Source organism: Pteropus alecto, unplaced genomic scaffold, assembly GCF_000325575.1.
Source record: "Pteropus alecto unplaced genomic scaffold, ASM32557v1 scaffold92, whole genome shotgun sequence".
NCBI lineage: Eukaryota > Metazoa > Chordata > Mammalia > Chiroptera > Pteropodidae > Pteropus > Pteropus alecto.
This window is the reverse complement of record NW_006432447.1, coordinates 12,746,257-12,770,335: the sequence shown is the minus strand read 5'-3', so window position 1 is coordinate 12,770,335 and position 24,079 is coordinate 12,746,257. Positions and strand designations below refer to the sequence as shown.

General features: G+C 36.0%; 1 protein-coding gene across 1 annotated transcript in view; it reads right to left on the bottom strand.

Moving 5' to 3' along the window:
• The window catches only part of KCNH8 (potassium voltage-gated channel subfamily H member 8), a 304,007-nt gene extending 282,970 nt beyond the window's left edge, over positions 1-21,037 (bottom strand). The window contains exon 1 of the mRNA XM_006907271.1: positions 20,962-21,037. Within this exon, the coding sequence (XP_006907333.1) occupies positions 20,962-21,037 (76 nt within the window). The remainder of the gene's footprint in view (positions 1-20,961) is intronic.
• Positions 21,038-24,079: the final 3,042 nt, after the last annotated feature.

Sequence of the window (24,079 nt, the reverse complement as noted above, 5' to 3'; positions counted from 1 at the left end):
TTCAACTTTGAGCATCCTTAAGCCTGTGCTAGGAAACAGCACAATCAGTTTCACAATATTCCCCAAATCTCTTCCCCATTTAACTCTCTGATACTGTAAAATGTTCTGAATTCCTTAAGCATGGGGCAGTATTACATTATACAAGATATACTTTGGAAGCAATTAAAACTTAATTGAAGTAATACTAAATTCTAAATAATTGTATGGTTACATTTGTATGTGTGTATATATGTGTGAGTGTGTGTGTTGAGGAAAGAGATTGAGCAACTGTTAAAGAAGGATAGCAAAGAAATAGGAGGTTAAGAATCAAACAGATGAATTTTACCTAAAACAAGAATCCTTTTTTTCAATATCTATGTCTGTAAAAATAAAAATGATGCTATTTCTTTATCTATGTCACAAAAAATGATAGAATAAAGTATTAACATAAAGTGATATAAAGAAAGAATATGGAATATATAGTTGTAAGTCATGGATATGAATCTTCTCTATGGATCTCAAATGGAAATTACCTAATTCCTCCCCCAAATAGTCAAGTAATTGTGAAAATAAATGAGATCATATTTATACTTTTGTAATAAAGCATTTATACATGCTTTTCATCAAAATAACATAAAACATAAAATTTATGTTGAGGTTTTTTGACAACAAAAGATATATACAGTCTTTCAGTCATCAAGAGAATACTTATTCATCTTTGATAAGCTCCATAAGATCCACTTTAGCTAGAACTATCTATTTATTGAAGGAAAACTATGTGCTAGGTATCTTTGTTATAAAACAGAATAATAAAATATATCGATTTCCCTTCCCATTTCTTTTGATATCCTAAAATATTAGGTGTCAATGTCTCCACATCCCAAAAAGTGAGAGACTACACATAGGGTTTTTTAATGAGGTAAACAAAAAACAGTTTTCCACATCGAGGTTATAAAAGGGTAGAGTTGGAAGATTTAAGGGGGTGGGGGTCAGTTTCAAGAGATAGAAAAGGCATAGTTTTTTCACTTCGAGCCCAGGAAATGAGCCCTTCAATAATATAGTCAGAGTGTCTTCCGGAAATTTGGGAAAACCAAATTAAAAGTGAGTGGTTGTAACTGGTCAGCTGCTTTGCCACTATAGTGAGAGGAGATTGTTATATTGACCATGGCCTGCAAAGAACATGAGGTGTTCCCTACAAATTCCATGTAATCCAGGTGTACAAAAGTAACAGAAGGGGGTCATCCAGGATCGTATACAAGAGGGACTCCTCTGTGGTGAAGTGATCCCCTTAGAAGTTCTAGATGTATCACTGGATGTCTTGAGGATGAGGAAAGAGTCATAAGCTAGAGATAAATTTGATCATTTAAGTGGAGGAAAAAATAGGTGGTAAATCCCCTAGGATACTGTGTGTGTGTGTGTGTGTGTGTAGGAAGAAGTCTTAAGAATCCCAAAAAGTGCCCAATAAGAAAATTAGTTTAACTACAATCCCAAAGCATCTGTCATATTCCAAAAATGTAACAGATTGTACAGCCACTAACCAATCAGAACAGGGTAGTGACCAATCTGAATGGCTCCTACCAGTTTCACTAGAACAGTACATATCAAACTAACATCAGTTTTGTTCCAAAATGTCAATGACAACTTACAATAACATTTGTCAACTAAGAACTTTTCTACCCCATATAGCTCTCTCTCCTTCAGGTTCAACCCTGGAAGAGGCTCAGACAGCCCAATGAATGGGGAAGGAGGAGTAGAATCTCTTGGAAGGGAATTTTCCTACCACAGGCTGCCAGGCCAAACTGGACTTCTGTTGTGGAGCAAAAGAAGCTGCCATTTTAAAGGAAGATGGATATTGTGACTATTACACTACATTGGATCTTTATTAACTGAATCTGTAGTAACCGAAAAATCTTTGTTACCCAACATTGACCAAAAATGTCACCAAACTTGACCTAGATTTCATCCAAGTAGAAGGAAAAATCTGACTCTAAAGTAATAGGTAGTAACAGGCAATGGAATTGGGATGGAGTGAGGCTAATTCAGTGAAACAGTAACAATTATATAATGTTTAGGTGATGTTTTCAAAATTTCTGATGTTTTCAAAATTTCTTTTCAGCCACAGAACTCATTCTTCAAAAGAAGTCTGATGCAAACCTCCATGTGTAAAATAGATGATCTCAGAGTTGTTCTAGTTGGAGGATGAATGGTGAGGGGGACAATGAAGGACAGGCACATCCAGGCCCCTAAGGATGCTGACGACAGGTTAAAAACCAACCCTGAGACAAGCCCTTCAATAGATAAGCCTTTGAACTAATAATTATATATGTATGTGTGTATATATATACATATATGTGTGTGTGTGTGTATATGTATATATATATTTAATTTGAGAAATGAGAATTCAGCATCTCCACAATTTTTTTTCTAAGGAAACTTGTTAGTGATAAATAATTTAATGAAAGCTGTTACTCTCTATCCATCATATTTAATAATAATTGTATGTGACTGGGATTATACTCAAATATCTGTGGCAGCATAGATCATCTTTCTAAAGTTTGCATCTGCTAGGTCTGTTGGCTTTTTGGAGCTATTTCAGCATTTGTTCAAAACATTTCTTCAAACAAATCATCTTAGCCCTTTAGAGTTGCAAGTCCTAATAGCCCATTCTATTCCTAATAGCTCATTCCATACAATTTACAGATGAGAAATTTAGAGCTCCAAAATGAATGGATGAAATATTACTCAGCAATTAAAAGTAATAATCTACTTATAGATGCACATGTCAACGTGGATGGATCTCAAGAAAATCATGCTGAGTGAAAAAAATCAATCTCAAAAAGTACTTACTGTGTTATTTTATGCATATAATACTCTCGAAATGACAAAATTATAGAGATTGAGAACAGATTAGTGGTTGCCAGGGGCTAGGGTTATAAAAAGGTTGCACAAGGGATCCTTGTGATGAAATCTCTCTGTATCTTGACTGTGGTGGTTGTTCCACAAAAATTCACACGTGATAAAATTGCATTGAAGTAAACACACACACTCACACAAGTACATGTAACACGGGTGAAATTTGAATAACATGGATGAATTTTATCAAAGTCAAATTCACGGTGATATTGCACTACAGTAAAACAAGATGCTACCATTGGGAAAAAATGGATGAAGAGTATGTGGAATCTCTCCGTATTATTTCTTTTAAGAGTATGGGAATCTACAATTATCTAAAAAAAAAAGTGAAAAAAAGAATGAAATTGCTTTCCAATCAATAAGAATAGAAAAATATTAGAATTCTGATACAGTAACTAAATAATCATTCACTTTTGTACCTCTCATTCCTTAAATAGTTTCAATTTAGTAAAAGAATATTAACTTATAAAAAGCCCTAAAAACAATGATTTATATTTTATTTCAAGGGGGAGAGAAGAATCACATTCTATGTCTGAGATTTTTAAAAAATCATTGCCTAATCTTCTCTATTGAAGTAGTAATGAAAAATTGTCCAGATTTGGGGGTTTACAAAAGAAACATTTTGAATAAGCTATGATATATCTACATTAGCAGAAGGAACATTGTTTCAATGCCTATAAGGTTTCTATTATGCAAATCTTTGCAATTCCCTCATACAACCCTTTCTAGAAGAATATAATTTAAAAACACAGACTAACAATTAGAATAATTGGCCCCAATTCTGTCTGTGTCACTCACCTGCTCAGTAATTATAAACCAATTAATGGTCAATTTCCTCATCTTTAGAATGGGGGTACAATTTTTGCCATGACTATCTCATTGTGTTGCAACAAATAAAAGAGACACTCATAACAGAGAAAATTAAGAAATAGTGTACAAAAATCACAATATCTAGTAAATGGAAGAGCCTGGATATAAACTCTCTGGTCATTTACAGCTGACATTCCAGCACCACACCTAAGCTGCTATAAGCAGATCTTCAGCCTTAGTATACTAATCTTTAGTGGTCTCGTCACCTGGTGCCAAATACCAACATTGATGACTTTGTTACAGAAGCACAGTGGGAAAACCATTGAGGGCCTAAATCTATAAAACTTTGAGGATTCTAGATATCCCTGTTGAATTTTCAGTGTGGAGTTTAAGATTATATACTATCAGCATCCTTAGCTTGCAAAGAAACCTATTAGTTTTCTTGTTGTTATTTCAAAATCTACTGGTGTGTCCCTTGTTTGATAGCATTCTAACATGGTAATTTAACCAAATTTGATTCTACATAACTAGAAAAAGTCTTTCACTTTATAAAAACTTTTAATGGAGAAGGCAATGTTTTGTATTCATTCAACACATACTTAAAGTTTTAACTATTTACTAGAAACTGTGCTAGAGGGCAAAGCACATACTGGTCAACAGGATAGAAGTAACTGCCATCTTCTTTTAGTTTACATTCTTATAGAAACGGGCTTACTGTGCAAAACATTATGCAAAAGCGTGCATTTTATGGAATGCTTAGTTTCCTATCAGATTGAAATATTAAGAATTTCTCTTTTTTGTGACAGTTTTATAGATTTTACAATTAGCATCATAAATTTTCTATTTTACAGTATGTAAAATATTAACAGCATGTGAGGAAACAAAGAAGCCATTTCAAGACATCAGATTGTCATATTACTAAGAAAATAAACATGGCTAGTCTTTTAAGAACTTTTATATTTTGAAACATGTTTTTCCCACCTCGAAAGATAATATTAATAAAGCAAGTAGGATAAATTTTGTCATTGACTCCAAATTCCTTTGACATATAATTTTCTGTGCCTGCTCATTGAGGAACATCCTATGTTTGTCCATGAGACTTAGTTTAACCAATGAGATGTTAGCAAATATTACACAAGCAAAGTCTTGAGAATTGTTTGTGTTATTGGGCTGGCTTTGTTGCATCTCTGCCATCACCATAAGATCATGCTCAGGCCAGCATATGACAACACATAAAAGGAGCAGAAATGCCCCAGTTAAGCTTCCCCAGCCAAGCCTAGTCAGAAGCAGACTGTAGAAAATCTACATATGCATGAGCTAGCCCAGCCAAGACCCCAGAGCAACCCAGCTAAGCCCGATCTGGATCAGATGATGTTACAGTCAACCCACAAACACATGAGCTATAATAATTAGTAGATAACTCATATAGCAAGCAAGTCTGTACTATTGACAAAAAAAAAATTGACATTACCTTTAATATGATTTAACTGTTAAAATAGTAATTTTGTATTATTAATTTCAATATGTTCATTGTTAATTTTACTTGTTTCTCAAGTCTTATATACTCAATAATTTGGGTCAGTACAACGAGTAATATACCAGAAAAAGCTGCTCATGGAGAGATTGAAAGGCAGAGAAGATTAATTATAGAGTATGTGTTATTCCTAGCATTGTAGCTATAACTTGACCCTTCTCCCTATCACTCAGGAAAGCATTTTTAACCTTTCCGTTAAAGTACAATTCACATACAATAACCTGCATACATTTAGATTGCACAATTTGATAAGTTCAACAGATATATACAACCAAATGCCATCGCCACGATCATGAGATTGATCATATCCATTGTTTTTATCCAAAGATCATATCCCCAAAGCTTCCTCATGTTCTTTTGTAATTCCACCCCTCTCCACCCTACTCACACTCTTAAGCAACCATTGACAGGCCAGAAGCATTTTTAAGTTCAAGTTAGTGTGACACTGTTGTATAGATAACTCTGAATCTGTTCTAATATTATCAAACTTCTGGACTTGTGGCATAGTTCTCAGGTGATCTTCAACACAAGTGGGTCATGACTCCTCAGGTAAGAAGAATCATTTTCGGTATTTATTCTAACAAGGGAGGTAAATTCCTGGATAATCCACTATATACTGTTTATAAAACTTTTCTACTTTGTGGTTTTCTAAATTGAGTTTACCAAATGGTGTGTCCTTACAGAGCATGGTTTGTAAGTATCTCAAAATGAAGTAAACCATGGCCATTAAGATCTTAATCACATACATTTAACGCTTTACAATTTAGTTCTATTTTTTGTCATTTTACTAAACATAGACTGCTAAAGTCAAAACTATATGTATAAATTTCAGCTTCGCTATTTATAAAGTGTGTGACTTTTGACCTTTCTGGGCTTCAATTTCTCTACTCATAAAGTAAAGATAAAAACATCTGCCTTTTAGTATTGCAGAGATTAAATAAACTAACATAGGTGAAAATACCAAATAGCACTGAGTTCATGGTTGCTCATTAAATGTCAATTCTCTTACCCTCTTTCAAAGTAAAATCAGAGTAAAGTTGAAGGAAGAACATGTGGTTTGCAATTAAAAGATAAGAGTAAGAGCCAGCCTTCCCAAGTACTAGCTTTGGGACATAATACTTGCCTCTCTCTAGGGTCTTTTGCTCCTTTCCTCTGAAGTGAGGACAATAAAATTGCTTAGGAACAGGACATGGTTCCACAGTGTAGCAGTTAGCACATTTGCTTTACACCCAGAATGTCCTGGGTTTGCACTCCAATGGAGCCATGGTCCATGGTCTATGGCCATGCCACCCAGAACAAGCCCAATGTCTAATCTCGGAAGCTAAGCAGGGTCAGGCCTGGTTAGTACTTGGATGGCAGACCACCTAGGAAGACCAGGTGCTGTAGGCATAAATAATAATACAATAATAGTGAAAAAAATTATTTAGGAACAATCACAGACAAATAGAGACTCAAGTCACTTCCATGTCAAAGTTTCTGGCATATCAAAATTAAAGATATATCAAACAAGAACATGTATATATATATCACTAAATATTTATTTTAATATTTTATATTTATATTAACAAAATTGTGGAATAAAATTTTTCCATGATGATGGCAGTAAAAAGAGAAACCATGTACTGTCTTGCCAAATATTTTTTCTGTATTTAACATCACATATAATGTAATGTAACTACTGTAAATAATTCTCACATATATAAATATTTGACCAGTACAGACTATAGTGATTGATAGCATATTACTGTTTTTTGAACATAAAAATAAATTGATATATTACCATTTTTAAAAACAAAAATGAATTATGCATATACCACAACCAAATCCAAGACCATTTTTGTTTCATATATTTTTTAAATTTAATAAACATTGTCTTTACCATGACCCTGTGTCTCATCACCACAAACAAAATAACCTTATCTTAAATGACCTTTTTAACTGAATTTACATTAACATTTACAATAATATGATTTATATTCTATAGAATAAACTTTGAAAAGTTTTACTTATATTCATGAATTTGATGCAAAAACTCAAGCATTATTTAAATTAACTGATTTTCTATGGAAACAGATTAGTCATCACTAGAGACTGGAAGTGGGGGGAGGGTATTGACCTCTAAGGGGAAGATGTTGTTCAAAATCTTGATTGTGGTGGTGTTTATATGACTGTATACATTTTGCAAAATTCATTAAGGTATTTAAATGGAGTGATTTTATTGTATGTCAATTATACCATCATTTACCTTACCCCCCCCCAAAAAAAAGAATGAATGAAATTCATTTAGAAGAGCAATGCTTCGATCTAAATGAAAAGCCATGCTTCACAAAGCAGTATGTCCAAGACATCTTCTGCAGAATAAATCATCATTTTCAGGCATAGTCTTCATAAATCAGCTACTAATTTTTTAAGAACATGCTGATTCTTATTTGGCAGATTGGTGTCTTCTGATTTTAATGTGGTCAGTGATACTGCCCCAATGTAGGCAGCCATGATAGAGGTAAATATTGACTTTTTTTCCAGTTATACATTCATCATCAACTTTGTTAAGAAATAGAAATTCAATAACTTCATTAACCACATTTTAAAATTTTATCAGGTCATTGATCCTAAGAAAGTTTCACTGCAAACATTTTTAAAACTATCAAAAATACAGATACAGTCTACATATATTTTATGTATACCTAAGCTATAATTTTCCATGTTTCTTATTGATTCCACTAAATTGTGTCTTGGTAACTTCATGCATCTCACAGGATGTGGTGCTATTTGTTGGTGTACAATGTGCATGTTGTCCTAAGAAAGGATAAATAAATACATGTTTTTAAATATTTTGTATCTGGAAGCATTGTCATGAATGATACGTATTATTGCTGGCCATCTTTCAGATTTAAGCACATATTAACATAAGAACTATATTCATTATACAGGCATCTGAAACATTATTAGAGAAGACCAAAGCCAAAGCTATAAGATCTATCAATCCACTTTGGCTTATTTTAATGTAATGATCAAAAATAATAATTTATTAAAATATAAAAAAATCTAGTACAAATGCTAAACCAGATAAGGTTACATTAATGCGCATAAATATGGATGTGTGTTTTCCTGACCAAAATTCAATAATACACACATACGAAAAGAGAAAATAAATATCAATATTACACACACACATATATATACACATACACACATATATCGAATGTAAAAATTCTAAATAAAACATTAACAGGTGCAGTAAGTCCTCACATAACGTTGTCAATAGGTTCTTTGTAAACTGTGACTTTAAGCTAACCGATGTATAACAAAATCGTTTTTACCTTAGACTAATTGATGTAAACAAGAGTTAAGTTCTTATGGCAAATTTCTTGTCACAGAAACATCACCAAACTTCTTAATAAATACACAAAACGCTTCAAACATTAAACATTAAAATAAATGTGAGATATACATACATTTAAGAAAGATTGAAAAAACCAATAAAGATAACTATTTTCCAACCCACCTATTGTAGTTCAGAGTTGCGGGTGGTGGAAGGCTAATCGAACAGCTCAAGGCACTAGGCCAGGAACCCGTTCTGGACATAATGCAGGGCCACTGGCAAACACTCAGACAGGGACAATTTAGAAATATCACTTCACCTAATGCGCACATCTTTGGAATGTGGGAGGAAACTGGAGCACCTGAGAAAACCTGAGACATAAGGAGAATGTGCAAACTCCACACAGACAGGGGCCCCAGTCAGAAATCTTTTTTTTCTCTCATTAATGCAACGACGTTGAACAAAATTATGTTAATCAAGGACCTGCTATAAAATTCAGTAACGTGGCCAAGTAACTTTTATTGAAAGAATGTAAGGATAGTTCAATCTTATGAATTCTAACAATAAAATTTATTATTTTGATTGATTCAGTAAGAAACAATTTCTTAGATAAATGATAAAATGGCAATTAATACAATTGTTTTATAAAACAGGACTATATGACTAAGTCTCTTAGTAAAGCAGAACTATACAATAAAATATCTATCTCTTCCCCTAAAAACCAGAAAAATACTTATTAGAAAAACACTAAAATAATTCTCATTAAAGTCATGAACAAGAGAGATTTTCTTTATCAACACCATTTTTTATATTATTTATGATACTAGCCAAAGCAATTACAATAGAAAAACTAAGATGACAAAAAGAGTTGTAAAAATTGGAAACAAAAAACAAAATTTTTATTATTTGAGGACAATATTATTTTATACCTGAAAACCTCAAGAAACACACTGCAAGAAACCAACTGCAAAATTATTTTTAAAAATAGCAGAAATTCAGCAAGCTGCATGGTTAAAAAAATAATAACACATAAGAATCAATAGCCTTCAATAAACAAACATGAATGAATTATAAAAACAAAACAATGGAATAAAAGACTTCAAATATATTTACATAGCAATATAAAGATGAAATTACTAGGAATAAAATAAATAAATGTGCAAGAGCTTTACTGAGAAACTCCTAAAAAGATGTAAATGATAGAAATATATATAACACGTTTGGATCTGAATTTTCAACATCATAAAAATGTTATTTTTTCTACAGAAGATTTCATTAAAAATACATCAAGATTTTTTTTTCAGCTCGATAATATGATTCTTGACTTCATATGGACTTTCAAAGAAGTATGGATAGATGAGTTAAATTATGAGGAGGGGGAATAAAATGTAATGAGCATTTTAACACATATAATAAAACTCCTATAATTAAAACTGTGTACTAACATATAAAGAAAAAAATAAATGTAGTAGGATTGAAAGTAAAAAAGTTGAAAGAATTGAACGTGTAAATAGAGACTATGATAAACTAGACATTTCAAATCATCATGGAATAGGTGAATTATTGAATAATGCTGTTAGGAAAATAGATAGGAATCTAGAAAGAGTAAATTTTGATCCCTACATCATACTTAATAAATCAAATTATAGAACTTGTTAGTGGAGGAGAGAAAAACTAAATATACAAAGTGAAACTATGAGAGAACACATAGAATATATTTTTAAAATAATTTCCGAACAGAAAACACCTAAGTATGACACAAAACAGAAATTAGAAAAGAAAAATTGATTAATTTATCTATCTAAAAATCAACCAACCAACCAAAAGTGGAAAAAGCAATTTACATCAGCAATAAAGTGTTCATTTTGTTACTATATAAAGAGCCCTCATAGATGTCAAAAAGAGAATGCCAACAATGCAATTAACAAAGGGCAATGAATAAGGATAAATAATGACCAGAAAAGGAAATTCAAATAGACCTTAAATATATTAAACAATGTTCAACAAATTTTTACTTTAAAAATTATAATAGGAAGCTACTTCTTATATATTAGTTCAAGAGCAATTCAAGTGATGAAATTAAAAAATGTATATAGTGAAATGCTAGAGAAATATTAATTATTCTTACTATCTTTCAAATAATTTTATAATTTTTATTTTTTTCAAACCAAAAATACACTACATTATGTGGAGCACTATATGGGTGGATAGGAACTCTTGGTGATTATTAACTCTGTATCCTAAATTCTGAACCCACATATCTGTTGGAAGAGAATAGTGGGCTCATTTTCAGATGACTGAAATGTAACCTAACCATAGGTGTATCAAATTAATATAATACAAAAGATCAAGTCCCAAGACATTCTTTCTTTTCTACCATCCATCAATTCCTAGTAGAACATTTATTTAGGCATTAAGGTCAAAAGTATGACAATTTTGTCATCTACATTATTTTCTCCATTCAAAGAATAGCCAGAACACCACACTTTAGGACAAGTCAACTGCTTGTCTAACTGAGTATTTGACATGTCAACAACATATGAATTCCTTATGTGAATCCTTCTTTTTTTTTTTTAAGAAAATTAAATAAAATATGGAAAGACTAAGTGCTCTGATCTCAGTTCCCTCTGGTTCAATAACTGGAATAAGAAACTCTGTTGGACTGACAAGTACAATAAGGACGTTTGTCCAAAAGATCTAAACATGACAAAAGAAAACGAGAAAAAAAAGCTTTAAATTAGATTTGAGATTTGGATAGCTACATCCTCTTATTTCTTCCCATTAAGTTCATTGAGAAGAAAAGGTAAATGATATCTGTATAAAAATATCAATAGCACGATACTGGAGAATATATTTTTCCCAATAAAAGCAGACTCAAAATAGAGGAATGTCCTCTGTAAGACACTAACAAGGTAAAAAAAAAGAATGATGTCACTGTAATAGCTAAGAGAATTAGAATATCTTCTATGGAGAGATTAACCTGACAATAAAAAAAAAAAATTACAATGAAATTCTAAAGTCAGCAAATTCTAAGCTCCAAAATCACAAAGAAAATGAATTTCTTTACTTTAAAAAAATTGACAGTAGGTTTTCTTTGATGAGCAAACTGCTTTGCACAATGAATGCACTTAGTAGTTTCATATGAGTCTTAAATATCAATTTAAAAACATTCTTTAAATAACACGTACTTAAAGCATAATATATCAAAGAGAAAAAAAAAACAGCCCATAAACTAGAAATGGCTAAAAACTTTAAAGCAGAAATTTCTTTTTGCAAGAGTTAGAAACTAGAAATGATACCACAGATTGTTCCAGTCTGTTTATACTTACTATAAAAACTGCCACATTTTAGAAGCAGTGTGATATAGTAGAAAAATCACAGGCTATAGTAAGCTAGTATAATAACGTAGAAAAATTCTGAACTCGGGTTCTGTCATCTGTAACAAAAAGAGGGGCTGCCATGCTCCTCACTGGGTTGTTGGATTGTGGTAAAAACAGATAAAGCACTAGCACAGCACACAGTGTGTGTACATATAGACATGCCTTAAACGGTGGCCACTATTATCATTAGAGTTTTATTAAAGAAATTAGTACTCGAACCATGTGAAAATGAGGGACTGAAAGCCAATCTAGAATCATGTTTCAAAACTAAATTTAATCATAGTAAACTGAATAAAAACAATAACAGCTACCATTGAAAGGAAAATAAGACAATTAATACACAGCCCTGGGCTTCAAGGAATTTAAGTCTTTTACTCAAAGAAATGTTTATTGAGCAAAGACTTTGTTCCAATCAGAAGTCTAAGCAAAGGGGATACAAAAATGAATGAAAATACAGTCAAGGCTTCCAAGAGTTGATAGTTGAGTGTTGAAATATGAAAGCAGATAATTAGAGCACATATAAGAGCTGAATAGAGGGATGGACAAGGTAATGTGGAAGCATAGAGGAAATGTCACCCAACTCTACTTGGAGCCTCACAGACAGAGTTCAAATAGAAGGTAAACTTCAGGATGGGTTTAGAAAATAATAAGGGATCTTGCTCTTCAAGTGACACTAAAGTCAGATGACACTAAGGACTTTGGATATTCCCCAAGAGATAACAGGGAGCCAATGAATAGCTTTAAGTAGGAGGGTTACATGACTAAATGGTCATACTGCTTTTAACAGAAATCACTCTGGGGACAATGTAGACTGAAGGAAGAGTCAATGAGCAGGATAAGGGCTTATGGCCACAGAAGTCTAATTAGAGCAAGGTTGCAATTGTGTATATAAGAAACAAAAGATCCAAACTAAAGCAGAGGTAATGAAAAAGGAGATGAGGGGCCAAAGTACGGCATTTCTAGAGTAAAATCTCAAAGACCTGATAACAGATTAGACCTGTGAGCATTCGAGGCCAACTCAGATTTTGAGCTTGGAGGAATGGGTGGGTGGTGATGCCAATAATGGGACCAGAAAACATAAGAAGACAGATAGAATTCGTAGGCTAGAAAAGATTATTAAATAAGTTCTCTTGGGGACAAGTGAATTTTGGAGGGTTTAAGGGATATAGATAGTTGCATTAACAGCTACAAAAGTAAGCAAAATATATCTTCCGGGGAATTTATAAGCCAAGAAATATAATTGACTGTTTAATTTACTGAGAAGATTCTTCCATTGCTCCTGTTGCTAAATATGAATTCTTTAATTTACTGAAAAGATTCTTCCATTGCTCCCATTGCTAAATATGAATCAGTAAAGTTGAAGCCTCATCTTTTTTGTTTGTTTGTTTGTAGCCTCTGCTAAACCAAAATGGATTTAAACACTTAGCATCTAGACTATATCAGCAAATATACATTGCCGGGTGAATCCTATCTCTGCAGCAGTTGCAATTCTGTACCTTTTACTGTTGGCATTTCTCCAGTTGACTTCACTGGGACTGAATTCTAGCACTCTCTCAATTCTTTTTCTTCTCCAGGCATAATTCTACAGTACAACATGGAGTGAACAGCACTGGAGAAGAGGACTCAGCTATGTAGTCAGAAATCAATCTTTCCCTTTCCTAAGACAAAATTAGCTCCTTGGGCAAAGCAGATATTCATAAAAAAATAAACACATTGATTCCACTACATTCTATGGGACTCCCATTCAAGTATTATAAGAGATAGTAAGAAGAAACATCTTAGGTTTCAAGGTTAACATTTCCCCTATTTTATGCACCAAATTGTGGAATATGGGAAAGTTGAGAGTTTTTGCACCATGCATAGGTGGCACCATACTTCTCTTACCAAGACGGATCTATCGCCTCCAATGGCTTATTATGACAAAGCACTCTGGCTTTAAAGATATTCTGTGTCTGTACTAACAGACTTTCCGTTGTCTTCCTGCCTCTATCTTTCCCCCTTCACATCCTCTAAGATAGTTGTTATTCTCCCTAGAGACCCTCCTTTTTAGCTTCAATAAGTGCTACACAAATTGGCAAAGTAAATAGAGTAGTATTTTTGCCCTTATTGTATATGAGCCAATCATTTCCACTCAGAAGTCATTTATTATATGAAGCCCTCCCAGATCTTTCCTTCACAGAAATTATTCCTCCCTCATCCAAACATGCATAGTCCTTTGCCTGCACCTCCTGAATATTCTTATTCCTTTCTAAACTATATTATAATAATTTGTGCATACATTCATTGTCCTCTTTGAGAGGACAAGCTTGATTTATCCCAAAGATCTTAGCATGATGGCTTTGTATATAATCAGTGTTGATTAAATATCATCAAAGAAATGATTGATTGACTGACTGACTGAATGAATGCATAAAGATAGCTCTAGAGAGACTGTGCCCTCCCAGAAGTACATTAGGTCTAATATATCCTACAAACTGATAATTCAAGACCTTCAATATATTTCTCATGCAAGAAGGGGTCTTGTGCCATGGCCTTTGGTCTACAGGTGATGCCAAATGCCAGAGTCTAGAAAAAAAAATATGGTAGACATAACTTGCATTCTTAATATATTAACTATCTATTTTCCTCTATATGATGATGTTGAAACAAAATGATGTAATATTTTTAAAGACTATGTAATAAAACTTTTCTTATTATTTATATATCTCACTCATTTAAAGAAATGTATTTCTTGTAAAGATATAAATCTAATTCTTGTAAATCAAGAATTAGCAATGAGTCCTTAGCAGGGTAAAGAATGCATTTACAAAGTCAAAAGAATGAGAACAAATAATTCTCACTCCTCCTTTCTATTCTCGCCTCCCTTCCCTTCTCATTTTCTTCCTTTCTAGTTTTTAGTAAACCTAAAATAAAGTTTAAATAAAGGACATTATTTACTTTAACACAGTTAACATCAATACACCAGTGCATAGTGTGGAGTTTCTTAAAACTGAAAAATAGTTAGCGACACAAAAAAGAGATAGAAAATATACTGTTTTAAAACATAGTTGGCCCAGAAAGTTAATAAGGTGGAAACAGCCCAGTCCCCTTACAGTCCAAAGATCTGACTCGGGTATCATTCTTTGCAGTTGCCACATTTTTGGACTGGTTCCCCATCCAGGGCAGACTAAGTACACAGAATAACAGACACTATGCAACCTTCTTTATCTGGAAAGAGAGAGCACCCTGTCAAGAGGCTGGGAGTAATATTCTGAAAATATTCTTATTTCTTCTACATTACTTCTAGATTGAAGAATAAAGAATCTGACAACACAGCTCACCATACTCATGTGCCATCACCAAACGTGAAGGAAAACCATTCCTCCAGTGAGCTGGACCTTATATTCACAAAGATTTCAGAAGTAAACTCAGCAGAGTTTACATGTATACAGAATTACACAGCGTGCCCAATAAAGCTGCATCATAGAATAACAAATGTGAGAGCATTAGGCTTTGCATGATAGTATAACAAGGCAATAGCACCTGTAGTAGATGGAATTCTAAGACAGCACCCAAGATTCCCAACTTTCGTATACACATCCTGTATAATCCATTTCCCTTAAGTGTGGACAGGACATATAATTTTGCTATTTTTTATCTTCCATTTTTTTTTCAGTTTTTTTTTTTTTAATTAATTCTTATTATGGTGACATTGGTTAACAAAATGCAGTAAGTTTCAGCTGTACAATTTAACAGTAAGGGGTGTGTGTGTATAAAACCCAAGGAGCCAGTCGTTAGACCTTCCAGTCCACAGCCAGTTGGTCAGAAGCACAGATGGCAATCTGGACATGTGACTGATATCTTCATTTTTTAAATTTTTTATTATGGTGACATTGGTTAATGAAGTACAGTAAGTTTCAAGTGTACAATTCAAAAGTAGTAAGTCATATATATTTTGCATTGTATGTTCATCACCCATAGTTAGATTTCTTTCTGTCACCACATATTTGACCCCTTTTATCCCATCTACCTTCCCCCTCCCCCCTACCCTCTGGTAACCACAAGTCTATTGTCCATGAGTCTCTGTTTCTTTATCCTGTTTGTTTGTTGTTTTTAAGTTTATATCCCAACATATAAGTTATATCATGTGGTTTTCAACTGTTTCTGTCTGGCTTATTTCACTTAGTATGATTATTTCAAGGTCCATCCATGTTGTTGCAAATGGCAGTATTTCATCTCTTCTTATGGCTGAGTAATATTCCATTGTATATATGTACCACAGCTTCTTTATCCAATCATCTGTTGTAGTATACTTAGGTTAATTCCAAGGATATATGATTTTAAAAGAGATTTTACAGATGGAATTAAGATCAATAATCGGTTGACTTTGAGTTACCAGAAGGGAGACCATCCTGGGTAGGCTTGACTTAGATGAGCTCTTAAAAGAGAGATATTCCTGCTTGTCTTGAAGAAATGAGTTGTTCTGTTGCAGGAGGGCCTATAGAACAGCGTATGTGGCAAGAACCTCAGGGCAGCTTCTAGTTGCTGAGGCAAGTCCCTGGTTGACAGCTAGCAAGAAAATAGGGACCTCAATCATAAAACCACAAAGACCTAAATTCTGCCAACAACTGTGTGAACTTGGCAGAGGGACTGGAGCCTCAGAGCTGAGACCACAGCCCCAACTGACAACTTGTTTGTCACCTTATGAGGCCTGAGCAGAGGACCCAGCTCATTTTTGCCTGAATGTCTGGCCCACAGAAAATGTGATATTAGCCACTAAGTTTGTGGTAATTTATTACACAGAGGTAGAAAACTAACACTGGAACTAACTCCCTAAATACAAAGAATAGGAATAAAAAGACTATAAGCGCAGGCAAAGAATTAAAAAAAATTTTTTAAGTCTTCATAAACTTCCATTTGTAGGGAGATATGTATGGAGTGCTAGATATTTCCTTGAACGTTTTCATGTAACAGCCTTTTACAGGCAGACCACATAATGGAGCACATTCTTTTTTTATTGGCTAAATGCCTTTGACGATATTCTTCAAACTACAACTCTGCAAAGTCTTAGGAAGATCTCCACTGTCCCACATTATTCTCTCTTCTTATGGCATTAGCCATATTACCCTTCCCTCTATGCTTCTAATGTCAAGAGATCTATGTATCTTGATGAAAGCATAAAGAAGAAAAGGAAAAACCACAGAGGCTTGTCCCTGTAAAGGAAGTATTTTGATTTTAACAAGTTCCCTTGGACCACTTGAACAATCTATACGGGAATACATAAAGTATGTTCAAATATCAATGAGTTTCTGAAGAGCTGTTATTATGAAAGCTTTGACTGAAATTTCCTTAATAGAATCCACTGGGCTACAAACTTCTTTTAAAGTTTAAATCTTGCCTCACTAATCCCAAAGGGAAATTATTCTGGCCAAATTTTGATATGACTAGAAAATAGAGGCTAATGCACATAATATTTGAAAATGGACATTTCTTTCTGAAATTTTTATATTCTCAAGAAAAAAATGTGTTTTCCTCAAATGGTATTTTACGGTAAATATTTGTACTGAAAAATTATTTTATAAAATATGTACTTACATGTTGTCATATTATAATTTCCCTTTGTCCAGATTAATATCCATGTACTTAAAGCAATAGTCTACTAAGAAAACATTTTTAAAAATACATTATCATGTTTTAAAAATAGAACTACACAGGAATGAACTATATGCAGGTCATAATAGTAAGACTGTGTGTGTGTGTGTGTGTGTGTTAGAGTCTTTCAAATGAAAAGTATGGCTACGTAAAATGAGTCAAATAAATTCACTGGAGTTACTTTTTTCCCTAAATGGAATACACATATTCAATACTTGTGAGGTTCTTAGTTATTTTAAGTCTCATTTACACTTCAATTAAACACAAACCAGGAGAACATATTTCAAGAGTAAATATATTTTAAGGTAGTTTTATATGAAAAAATTTATATTTTCCAATAGTTTTTAAAAATTATATTGTATACAAAAATAGTTTCAATTAGCTGTCCACAATTGTCTTTTAATCTTGACAAAGAGATAACTTCTTAAATATGAAAAGAAAAAAATACACTATTATGTAAAACAATAAAATGTCACTAGATGATAAAATACATTAACTTGTTTTATGCTGCCTTGTGATAATACCTCAACTGATATATTAGTAAGTTTATGTTATAGGCTTTTATTGTCATTTGCTTATTTTATTTTCCTGGCAGAAATTTTAGATGACGTTTTAAGTTTTATTTTCCATTACGACATTAAGTCAATAAGGCTAACAATAATACTACATTGTGGTTAAGTTAGTAAAGTAGTTTGCCAGGGTTATTGTTTGCTCTCTTATTTTTTCATCAGAATTGTCCAAAATAAAATAAAATAAAATAAAAAATTAACATGACTATAAAATATATCTAACAAATATTGCAGAAAATGTACCAAGTAAACACATTATACTTCCTTTGAGTACAATAACATTATTCACTTTTAAGTATAGTGGGTAATTTTTTTGGAGGGTGGCAATTTTGCAAACTTAAAACTTGCGAATGGTTTTATCTGAACAAGGAAATAAATGACTACTATAAAAAATGAAGAGAAAGAAGGATAATCATAGGAAAAGAGTTTCAAGGATAGTAGTTATACTTAATAAAACTGTGTCAACAAAGAAAATATAGCATAATAAAATAAACTAAATATTTAGCAGAGGAAACTGTATGCTCATGATTCAAGATACAGCAAAATTTGTGGCTAAAAATTTGTTTAAAATATATATATATTTTTTTAAGTTTCAGATTATTAAAGTCCTCTGACAATTCAAACAAAAAGCAAATGAGAAAATACAATCCTCTTTCATTAAATGGGGTTTGTTGGGATAAAGGCCATTTATTAAATGTTTTAAACAAAACCTTTATGTTACTTATCACTTTGAAATTTGCTTCACTGATTTTCAGATTGATATCATACAAAGTGGTTCCCTCCAGAGATTCTCCTGTGGAATACAGACCAAGCATGCTCTAACGGTTTTAGTTTTTTTGTCATTCTAAATGCTGATATGTGATTATGGTCTTCCCAAATAAGAAGTTTTAAATTTCTAACCTATTTTATTAACATTAATGTGTAGTTAAAGTAGAAAAAGAGCTACTCACTAGTACACCCATCTTTCTCTACATGTCCTCTGCTTATCAAATGTTATAGTGAGAGAGATTGCCTCACACTGGTGATTCAAAGCCCCTCTTATTAACAATTGACATCTAAATTTAACCCTGCAGTAATTCCCAGGGCTATGCTGGGATGATTCACTAGACATTGTACTCCATTGAATTTTAACTGACAATGAAATAAGCAACTACCATTTACCAATTACCTCATTTTCAGAAGATGCATTTGTGGTCAATATTGGAAGCTTTTTGGGTTTAAATTTGCAACTTCAAGATTAAACACCCACATGAAACTGATCAGTTCCTAAGGTAATAAATAGTAATACCCACAATCAGGCATGGTTAGAGACAGCAGTGGTGAGTTTGTATGGTGGCCAGGTGGTGGAGGTAATGGTAGTCAGTGTCAAGGACTTGAAGTTTTATTACAATATTTTCTCTTATATTATCTAAAGAAGACAGATATATAATAACATTGCACTTAACTTATACAGTCTGACACATCTAGAATATAAAAGAGGAGAGAATGGCTAAATCTAAAGATGAAAACCACTGGAAGAATATCCACATCAACAACCATGAATACGCTGGATGTAAAAAATGAAAATTGAACAAACTCAAGTAAATGTTTCATTTCTCTCCCGTGTAAACTTTTCCAACTATTCCTGAAGTGCAAAAGTCCAGGACTTACTTCCCAGCATCATAATAGTGTATAACTAAATTGCTGGAGTGGAAATAAAATTAGATGTGCTCTCCCAGAGCAGCTATCCCAAAATAATAAACCATCATAGTAAAAAAAAAAAAAAAAAAAGATGGTACTCGAATCACTGAAAAAGCCTTTAGAATAAATGAGTTTCTATGAGTCTTGTGTAATAGGCAGAAAAAGGAAAGATAGAACACGGAAGCAACATAAGCTAGGGGGAAGGTGTGGATACTCATAATAAAACCAACTGAAAGCATTTGTTGGGAGTGAGAAGAGGACAGATTTCCAATTACAGAGAGAAAGTCTACTGAAAAAACCAACAGGCTCAAGAAGGGAGCTTGAGAAGGGAACGGGGACCTGACCGTGGTCCTGAAAGAGAAAACGCAGATGCTTCTGGACAGTCACCAAGCAGTCACACAACACCATATCTTTATTATTATTATTTGTAGCTTAAACAGGCTAAACGTCCAATAATAGATCATCCTCAAAAAAATGTCGAAACTTTCTCTAATGGTTAAATAAGTCTTTCCAATGCTCAGCTTCTCTCCCAACAATTTCTCCTCGAGTTTTAGGTTAATTTCCGGATTGAGAGGCATGCTATTCTAGTTTAAAGGCAAGAACCACGATTCTGACAAATTCACAGTACTTAGAATCCTACAGAAATCTTACACTTTGCAATCCTGATACTTGTTTGCGTTTCTTAAACTCAGAATGGAAATCATGCCCGTCTGAAAGACCTCACAGAATGAAGCTCCATAGACGAAGAACGTTCCAAACTCTCCCTATAATCTAAGGAGACTTGAAACTGTAGGATACTGTGGCATTTCACCAATATGGATAATTCCCACTCTCATCTCATAATTATAAAAAAACAAAACAAAACAAAACAATTCCCACAGCGAACACGGGCGTTAGTCTCTCTTCAGGCCCTTTTCCCAGTCCTTACAAATCCAAGAAGTCAAGGGGGCCAACTACACCAAAGTGGTAATACTGCACCGAACCATGAGAGGAAAAAAATTCTCCGCACAAAAGACACCTTGGCAAGAACAGAAGGAGATTCACTCCGTTGGTGCAAAAAGGAAGTGGGAGCGAAAGTAATGTATACGAGAATAAATCATTCTCAAAAAAATACTATGCAAGTCGTCGAAGTGCAAGACTTACGTGTTCCGTCAAAACGGGTGGCGATGGTGTCTAAGAAGGTGTTCTGGGGCGCCAGTAATCCTTTCATAACCGGCATTTTTCCAGCGTGGTGTGAAATTCTCCATCAAAGTTTGTCCACAAGGATGGTTCGAGAGGAAAGTGCCAAGAAGGGAGAAGGGGAGCGTGATAACGGCAGGGAGGGGGGCCTGGCGTGGCGTTGGGGCCGATCAAGGCAAGGGGGGAGATTGAAGAGAGGGAGCGAGTTCCAGCCACCGCTGCTCTGGCAGGAGCAGCCCCGAGAGCGCTCTCGAAGCCCGCCCCGCTCCTCCGGGCTCAGCCCGGCGCAGGCTCCCTCTCCCGCCCCCTCCACCTCCGCCAGCTGCCGAAATCCGTCCCTTCCCCCCGCCCCCCCGCCACCGTCCCCCCGCGGGCGGCAGTGCCCGCCAGGCGTCGCCGCGCGTGCCTCGCCCCCCACCCCGCCCTCCCAGAAAGAGCCTGCGGTGGCCTGGGGGGCCACGCCCTGACCTAAGGCGCTGGGGTCGTGGAGCACCGCCCTCGGTGCTGGGTGGCGCTGAGACTCCCGCGCTCCGAGGGGCGCGGGGAAGCGTAAGCGAGCACAGCTCCCGCCCCCCAGGAGCCAGTGAACAAAGACCCCTTTGTTCTCGCTTTGTCCCTCTCCCGGGGAGACCGGAGTCCCATGGGTGTGGTATTGGAGAAGGGGAGGAGACAGGTCGCGGCAGGTACCCGGCCTCAGCCTGGAACTTGGGAGGAGGGAGGCTCCTCAGGGGTGTCCAACGGGAGCTGAGGCAGCCAGGAGCCCCAGGGGGAGGTGGCCCCCTTCCGGCGCACCTGCCATTGTGAGTTCCCAAGACTGGAGCAGGGCTGCCTGGAGTTAATTGCGCGGTCCCCTCCCCAGTGACCCTGGTCTTTCAACCCGGGAACTGGTCCAAAGCGCAGAGATTTTTCCACCTCTCCTTCTTTCCCTCCAAAAAGAGATCTTTCAGCCCCTTTCCCCAATTTTCTGTTGATTTCCCAAGCCCTTCTAAAATAAAAGAAAATAATAATAGCTTTTTCATATGGACAATATATTGTTTCTCACTCCGGCGAAATGTGAATAAAACATTTCCAGAAAAGTTTGCTGTTTTTTTATTGATTCGAAAAAAATATATAATGTAAGTAAAAACAGTGAAGACGCCTTGTAAAAATAGCTTCCACACAAATTAGCCTAGCCTGCCCCCTCTCCCCCTGCCCAAAGGAGAGGCTCCCTCCAAGACTGGCACCTCCAGGTAGGAAACCTGGCCGAGTCCCTGGAACGGCATGTGTCTAGGAAAGCGAAAGTGGTCTCTCCCTGTCCTTCTTCCCCTTGCTCACGCAGGGGGGACTCCCTTTCCCTGGCAACGTTGTGCCAGGGAAAGCCAAGCCCAAACCTAGGGCACAGCCCTGTCCTCAGAGGAGGACACTCAGAATCGGGATTCGACAGAGAACCCTGGGAGGGAAGCAGATGTGGTAGAAAAGTTGAGAGCCAGGGGCAGAAAAACAAACGTGAGCCCAGGTGCTGGTGCACCCGGAAGGAAGGGAGGGGGGAAGCGAACAGGTGTGTGAGCCGCGGTGAGGGGCAGCTCGCATCCTTGCCTCCTGGGAGCTCGGGCATGGCGGGAGGAGACAGCACCCGCCCCTCACTACTGCTGGGGGGATGGGGATCCTCGTTTGAATTCTCCCGGCTCTTGAGGCGTAGGGGGGACCCTGAGGGTTTCGTCACCGCTGCCCTGGGATCCGGGAGGGCAGGGGTGTAGGGAGGGAGGGAAGTATCCCCGTCTCCCCGCCTCCGGTCCCCCTTTCTGGTGATGCACTTCCTGCGGCCGAGGATTCCCTTTGTGTTGAAACTGAAGCGGATCCGGCCGCCGCACGCGGGGCGGGGGCGCGCCCGACAGGGGAGGGGATTCCTCAGTGGGCCGCACCAGGCCTGGCGGCTGGCGTGGGGTCTCCCGCCCAGCTGGACTCAGCGCCTGGTCCCCAGGTCGCTCTCGTCCTCCCCAAATCAGGTTGTCCCAAGCCAGCTGAGCTTTGCGGATACCGAGCTCACGCGGGTCGTGTCCCCCACGCGGCGCGCAGAGCCAACTGCGGGTGGCTCTGTTGGCTCTCTCTTGGGCAGAGCCAGGAGGGAAAGACTAGGGAGTCCCTGGTTTTGTTTGAGCTGTGCATCAGGTCCCAGAAAACTCAGACTGCTACCGTCAGTTAGTGAACTTACTGTATTTCTGTGAGATTAACAAAGAGCATGGTTTTTTTGTTGCTGCTACTGTAATTTAGCTCTGAAGTTAACTGCAAATGCTGAACTTATTCAAAGATACATGTTTGTTTTTCAGTCTTTCTTATGAAATTTGCTCATGAAACACTCATTAATGCCTCCCTTGATGCGGCTTGAAGTTCCTCATGTAATATATTAAGTGAAAACCACGATTTAGGTTTATAAAATTTGCACTTTAGAGCTGCATGTGTATAAAAACTGTTTCCTCATACGCAAGATCTATGTTGCCAAATGCATGAAATCACTTGCAAGAAACAAGCAACAAGAGGGTTAAGAAAGCTTAGGTTTTATGGCAAAAGGAGCCCAACATTTATCACTCACTGTCTTCATCTCCCTCCAGCACCTACTGTGTCAGGGACTGTTCCAGCCATGACAAAATTTCTGCACTAAATTCATATTTAATCCCAGAATTTTATTGAATCCTATTGGCCTGTAGTAGGTGTATCTCACTAACTCTTTTATGCTTTCCCCATCAAGGAGTCTTTCTTAATAAAGACTTTCATCACCACTCTGCTCTTGGGGTTGGGGCCCTCACTATGTATTGGCCTAATCAAGGACTAAATCCTCTTCCTAAGTGTTTGTAGTGTGGGTGAAGCTAAACTTTCACATTAAAATGTGACCTTGGTGAGAATTTAAGCTTATTAAGTCCCCTCACACATACTTTGGCACCCGAAATCAAAGAGACACAAGAAAGAGATGCAATGAGGATTGGGAATTTCTCTATCATCTGTCTCAAATTGCATTTCCTTCCCTTAAGGGAAATGTTGCTACTGTTCCCACTGATTGACCCCCCCCAAACAAAACAAAACAAAACAAACAAACAAAAAAACCCCA